Source organism: Papaver somniferum, chromosome 2, assembly GCF_003573695.1.
Source record: "Papaver somniferum cultivar HN1 chromosome 2, ASM357369v1, whole genome shotgun sequence".
NCBI lineage: Eukaryota > Viridiplantae > Streptophyta > Magnoliopsida > Ranunculales > Papaveraceae > Papaver > Papaver somniferum.
The window spans coordinates 32,223,845-32,230,861 of NC_039359.1; the positions used below are offsets into that span (position 1 = coordinate 32,223,845).

The 7,017-nt window shown below is 34.2% G+C and overlaps 1 protein-coding gene across 1 annotated transcript; it reads right to left on the reverse strand.

Annotated features, from left to right (window-relative positions):
• Window positions 1–287: 287 nt before the first annotated feature.
• LOC113347298 (protein NRT1/ PTR FAMILY 4.3-like) lies at window positions 288–3,908 on the reverse strand. The gene is made up of 5 exons (XM_026590921.1): window positions 3,593–3,908; window positions 3,204–3,421; window positions 2,493–2,927; window positions 1,762–1,904; window positions 288–1,365 (listed from the first exon to the last, which is right to left on the reverse strand). Exons 1-5 carry the CDS (start codon window positions 3,747–3,749, stop codon window positions 483–485), a joined length of 1,836 nt encoding a protein of 611 aa, XP_026446706.1. The 5' UTR covers window positions 3,750–3,908; the 3' UTR covers window positions 288–482.
• Window positions 3,909–7,017: the final 3,109 nt, after the last annotated feature.

Below are 7,017 nucleotides of genomic sequence, written 5' to 3' on the forward strand. Positions count from 1 at the left end.
CAGTGGACTTGCTTTTGTAAAGATCATTCTTTTCTTTTAAATAAGTAAAGTAGAAAGACGACTGAGAATTAGCAACAATCTACCACTCTCTCGTCTCTCTTTCCTTCTCCGTTTCTTTCCTTCTTTCTAATCCATCTCTCTTTTTGTTGTTCCTTCATCAGTCTTTCGCATATGATGGCGACACATAGTAAAGAATGCACAAACAAGCTGATCATACATTGAACCTTGTAAATGGGATACGCCTAACTTCTTTGGTAGTCTCCTTAGAATACCAAAAAACTTGAATATCATCACTTAAAACTCAAACAGTCTATCATTATTTATTTATTTTAGAAAGAAAGAAAGGATCAAAGCACCACGGATACAAAGCTTATGAACCCTAGCAAGTAAGCTTAGTGGGTCTAGAACAAACGTGGTTTGTCTTTTGATATTGATGTTCTACTTTTATATACACGAGTTGGAAAAGAGAGAGATAATGCGTACTAAGGGATAACAGTGTCCGCTCCGATGTGCTTTGAGGAGTTGACATTCTCCAAGTCTTCACCAGAGGAGGAATTTAGGCTGGGATTGTAAGAATACCAGTTGGACCAGAAGAGGTAATTCAGAAAGTTAACAACACTTAAGGCCGCTAATAACCAATAGAAAAGGTCCAGTCTATCGTCGTTTAGGTCATTCTCACTGAGCCATCCTCCACCAAATGATGAATATCTTGATGTAATTTTGTTCACAAGAGACACCAAAAGGGAGCTTAGGTAGAACCCGAATGAGTAGGAACAGTAAGTCATTGCTGTTAGGAAGGATTGCATCCCATCTAATGACTGTTTATAGAAGAACTCGATCATACCCACTGCCGTTAGCATCTCCGAAAGTCCAAAAATGAGAAACTGTGGGGTTATCCAGAAGATCGATAATGTTTTGTTGGACTCTACAGCTGAAACCCTCCTTTTGTTTTCGACTAAGGCAGCTGCCACCATTGAGAAAGTTGCAATGAAAAGACCGGCACCGATGCGTTGAAGAGGTGTGATTCCAGATTCTTTGCCAGTGATTTTTCTTGCAAGCGGAACAAAGACGGTTTCGTAAAGAGGAACTACAAATATTAGGAACATGTATGGAATGGATTGAAGTGAAGCTGGTGGGACTCTAAAGTTGTTTGTGAGACGATTGTCCATGGCACTTCCTTGTTGAACTGAGAATGTTTGGAGTTGAGCTAAAATTGTGTTGAAAATTATTGTGCAAGCGAAAATCGGTATCACCGATAATATTATCTTGACTTGCTCCACTTGGGTTACTGTACATAATCTCCATGGACTTTCTTTGATCATGCTAGCTCCTTGTTGTGCTTTTATGCAGGCTTTGTCCAAGAATCTGAAATACATTTCTTATATTAAGGTAAATAGTGTTTTTTTGTCTTATACTACTTGGAAATAGTGTTTTGTTGTCTTATTCTGTATTAAGGTAAATAGTGCTTTTGTTAATTGGAAATATTGTTTTTTTTTTCTTATTCTACTAGAAATGGATTATTCTTGCACTGAAAACAACAAACTCCGTTCCCAATGCAAAGAAATGTTGTTTTCATTGCAATAAAACAAACAAATCTTGTTTGCAATGCAAAGAATTTTTATTTTAATGAATCTTAACATGTATACGCGTATACAAGTTAACATGACCCTATTATTACTAATGTGATGAATGCTTAATCATAATCAACTAATTAAGTGGAGATTAATTATTTGTCTAACTCAAAAATCTCAGACCACATACCTGAATTTGTCGGTATGGACGAGATGGTTCTTATGAGCAGTTGAGAAATTCGCAAGAGTAGTAATGTTTTGGAAATTTCCATGAAGGATTTCTGCATTTGTTGGAGAAATTTGCTTTCTTTTTAGAAATGCAGCTACAAAAACCTGACAAAAATAATTGAAAGAAAAAATAAATTAAACTGATTAATTCTAAATAATGGAACTCAATAAATTTCACAAAATGGGATTAATAACTATTTTTCTAATACGTAATGAGGCAGATTCATGCTAAAATATCACTTAAATATCAATGATCCACCCACATTTTTATGCATTAAATTAGCTAATAAAGTTAAAATCAATCTACCCTTAACTTAATTCAAGTACAAAAAAACAAAACTGATTATCCTTATTAATGTGTAAACAGGGTCTTAAAGTACCAATAATGTGATAAACCCTGTTTGGCTACAGCAAAAGATACAAAACTAATGGTATTGAACTATTAAAATATGGACAAAACACCTTGACCCATGCATCAAGAGTCAAGGACACAGTAAGTGCCATGGAGTCCTAACGTGAACCTCACATTTTCAATTATATATTCAAAGTGATGTGAGTACATTTTTGTTCTTCTAAACAGCAATCATGAATCTTTCTACCTTCTTTTTTCTCTTGATCAATCAACGTAGGTCAGCCTAGACTAGACCCTAGCATACAAAGAAGAATAGCATTAGAATTTAGCTAGAGACTTACTTGAGCAAACGGAGTAAATATACTTCCGCGAGGGGGTTTGTTCGAGTAAAGAAGTGTACCACAGATCAAGCTGAACAAACCCATAGCCATTGCAGCAGCCGAAAGCCCGAATCCGACGTCCATACCGGAACGAGTTTGGACCCAAACAAGAACAGTGAGTGCAATAAGTTCTCCAAGCGAGAAAGCAAAGTAAGCCGCATTGAAGTAAGTAGATAGTCTCTTGGATGATTTTGGGTCTTCTTTGTTGAACTGATCAGCTCCATGAGAGATGATGTTTGGTTTCACACAACCACTTCCTAATGCCACCAAATATAATGCCGCAAAGAATATCAAAGCTTTGACTCCTTTAGCTTCTTGACAATTTTCTTTCATCATATCACATTGTGGTGGCTTTAGTTGTGGGAGATGAGCTTGGACGGATAGTAAAATGAAACCCTGTTAAAAAAAATTATATATTCAACATCAGCAGAGTTATTGAAATTTTGATACTGCATTCTAACTGTTACCCACCAGTTAAAAAAACATTGTTACCCAGTACACACCGATTTCAGAAAAAATATAGGAAAAACTAAAATGACAAAGCTCATTTCAATTTAAGTAAAGAATCCTGCCTTTTTTTCATGAAATATATATAAAATTAACTTCTTGTCAACTTTCTTTTGGATAGTAGAGAAAGAGAGGGAGGGAGAGAGATAAAGGATGTATACTGACAGAGAGTTCAACAAAGCCAAAGATCAACATGGTCCAAAAGCTGCCAAGATAAGAATCAGAGAGGAAACCACCAAGGAGGGACAAAAGAAAGATAGTCCCTATAAAGTTTGTCACTATATTTGCAGATTGTGACAGTGAGAAGTGCATTTCGTTTATCACATATGTTATGAGGTTGTTCCCTACTGCAGCTATAGCCATGATCTCAAATGTTTGAAGACCTACAAAAATCACCACAGTGAAGTTCATCATCAAATGAACTAGTAGAATACAACCATGACTAAGTTACAAGAAAAGCGACTTTGTAATCTTGGCATGAAAACACAAGCTAGATGGCTTGCTTATTGTGATGCATCATGCATGCAATATATGAGAGAGAGGGAGAGAGGTACCAAGAACAAAAGCAGCAGCCTTCATTCCACCATGCTTATTGTTGTATCGACCTCTCCAATCAACAGAAAGTTGATTATGATGATGATATTGATCATCCATTGTTGATTGATCTAACTTCAATCTTATTCCTGATATTCCCTCATCTCCTCTGTCCATCTCTATATAGTCTTGTATATTCAAAACCAAGAATCTCTCTCAAAAAATACAACAAATTAAAAAACTTTCTCAATCTTATGTCTTCGGTGAAATTTTAGAAATTTGAAGTGGTGGGTTTACTGATGTCTAGGAAAAGTGTTATAGATGTGTAGCTAGATAAGCTCACTGATCATTCATATTTATAATCCAAAATTCTCAATTCCTCGGCGTCATTTATCCGATTAATAATTTACCTTATTTTCTCTTTACTGTCAAATACTCGGCTGCAAAAAGTTCACCCTCGGTGACCCTCCCATTACCAACCAACTACACATATGATAAGAACCGGGACCAAGAAATTCCATTGGTGGAAAGGCGTAACAAAGAATATCCAACCTGTTTGGTTTTTATATAAAACAAGTCGCTTCACTTCATAAAAAACGTTTTCGTCGTTACCTTAGTTTCCTTCCAAAATTGGTTGAAGTCTACTTGGTTAAAAAATCAAAATATTGTTTTTTTATTTGGGGAAATAATCCGCTGGTCATTTTTTCAGGGGTCCCAAGTGTGTTTGATCCTGTGGGAAAACGTGTTTTCTGTTTGTCCATAATTATTTAAAAATATAAAACAGACAAAAACATCATTCCGTGTTACCTCCTATTTATTTTCTTGTAGCAGTCCCGTTTGATGAACTATCAGGCTTTTTGTAGATTTGAATTCATTTTGTTTCATGAAAACTCTACCCTTCATTATATTCTATGAACTTCATTATACTTCATTAAATTCTACAAAAATTTCGTTATTAAGAACAAAAAATCAGAGTTCATTTTTTTAAATGAACACAAAACAAAAACACCACTATTATGTATAAAAAAAGAGTTCACTTTTTCAAATGAACACCTAATAAAACCTATATTCAAACACAGTTCATTCTTTTAAATGAACACCTAATAAAACCTATATGAAAATAGAGCTCATTCTTTCAAATGAACACCCAATCAAAGTTCATAATTATGAACAAAAATCAGAGTTCATTCGTTAAAATGAACACCCAGTCAAAGTTCATTATTAAGAACGAAAATCAGAGTTCATTCTCAAATGAACACCAAATCAAAAGTTCATAATTATGAACAAAAATCAGAGTTCATTCGTCAAAATGAACACTTATCAAAAACTAACTAATTCAAACCTAGAACAAAGTTCATTCTTTAAGATGAACACTTAATAATTTAAGATCTAAAACAGACTTTATTCTTTAACAATCAACACACAAAAAATCCATAAAAAATCAGAGTTTATTCTGTTTGATGAACTTCGTCGTCTTCTTCATTATTCAACAAAGTTCATTCTAATCAATAAACTTCATCAAATTCATCGTTTTCATCATCTTAAATAGCAGCAGCAACGGATCTATGAATTTTTTTTGACGGAGATGATGAAGATGACGAAAAAAATCAAGAAAAGAGATCCAAGTGATGATGAAGAAGAAGAAAACGATGAAGAAATCAAAGAATTTCAAGGTTCTTTCGTAGATATGAAACTTACAGAAGCAGGTGAAGATGATAAAGGTTAATCATCATCATAAACAACATCAGAATCTTCAACACCACCGTTTCCATCATAAAAATAGCAGCAACATCTTCAACAAAGTTCATCGTCTTCAAAAGTTCCAGCAACAACATCTTCAATAGAGTTCATCTCCAAAAAACTTCATCGTCTTCATCATCAGCAGAGAAAAAAATGGAGAGAAGAGAGAAACTAGATCTGAAACTAAAGAAGAGATAAAAAGTGAATCTGAGATTATTTTATCAAGGCTTTCAAGATATCATGGCCTATGCCGATAAATTTGTTCCATTTGTTTGAAGGATGGTCAACGAATGTACTGCATGGTAGAAGTAAAAATGTGTGGAAGATTATTCACTATGCTATCTGCTGGATTTTGTGGAAGGAGAGAAATGGGAGAGTTTTTGGTGGTCGTCAGAAAAGTGCAACGGAAAATATAGACCTTGTAAAACAACTTGTAGTTTTATGGTCTTACAACACCAATACATTCAAATTTCTTATCCCTAATCTCATTTGGAGCAATTTGGAAGAACTTACGAGTGAAAGATTTTTTTGTACTCTGTAAATGCTTTTTTCTTTTAATATACATTTTTTCTTCGTAAAAAAAATAATCTAATTACTCAAAGGATGAGTTTGTTATATAAAATATATAGATAATGGGTCATTAATTTTACTTCATAATGTCCTTAATTTATCTTTTAGGGTACTCCCAATTTGGGGAAGTCCGTTAAAAATGTTGATTTGAAAAGAAATAAATCTCTATTATTTTCTTGATATGCATGCAAAATCCTATTTATATTCAATTAAAATGGGACACACGCAGTATTAATCATTTTATATGAGATTGTTACATAATGAATCATTTTATATGAGATTGTTACATATTGAATCATTTTATATGAGATTGTTACATAATGCGTTTACGAAGGCTTAATTTTCCAAATCTGCCAAAGCCTAAAGCCAACTTTATTCCGGCTTGTTTAACATTTTTAGTACCCATCCAATTGGAATTCCATCTAGGAAATCACCTCATGGGATTAGAATTTAACTATCGTTGAATTGGGATTTATAAATTATGCTTGTCGGTGCTTCTTAAAATGCAAACTTGTTTTTTTTCCCTTCCTTCTAGTGGTTTCTAAAAGAAGTCCTCTTAATGGGGACAAACTTTTCCTTGATTCATGTATAATAAACAAGATGTAAATTGAATTAGAGGTCTTGGTTATTAAATAATTCATAAAATCATGCTAAACGTCAACAAATGGCTCGCAAAGAATCCGCAGCGAATAGTATCTGTTACCAGGAGGCTGGAATCCATAACCTCATTGACGATATTTAAGAGTATAAATTCGAAGAAGGAAGTGCCGAGTTGACAATTTGGGACAGAGGTGAAGTTAATCTACTCATGATATAGTCTCAAACAAAAATGCGACAAATTCTGATCAAAAAAATAAATAAAAGAAAATGCGACAATGGCCGGATACGATTGGGTGACCATTGCGCGATAATACTTCGCAAGTTGGAACTTCTTTTCATATAAACTGTAAACAGAATGTTGTGTGCATAAGCATAACCGGCGGTGCATACGTACGTAGTATCAACTACCATGTTCAATATATCTCTGTCGGAGAGTTGGAACAAGGCTAAACCTATATTAAGTAGTAGTAGAGGTGATTAAGCTGATGGAGGGGCTGCTTCACGTGAAGGTGTTGGTATTTTTGACCATTCGTGG

What these genes read in the sequence shown, in the direction of transcription:
- LOC113347298 (XM_026590921.1), bottom strand. Translation starts at nt 3,749, where the DNA reads ATGGACAGAGGAGATGAGGGAATATCAGGAATAAGATTGAAGTTAGAT. An exon ending in TTGGCTTTGTTGAACTCTCT is followed by an intron (nt 2,928 to 3,203) that starts GTCAGTATACAT and finishes TTTTTTTAACAG; the next exon opens with GGTTTCATTTTACTATCCGT. An exon ending in GTCCATACCGACAAATTCAG is followed by an intron (nt 1,366 to 1,761) that starts GTATGTGGTCTG and finishes AATGTATTTCAG; the next exon opens with ATTCTTGGACAAAGCCTGCA.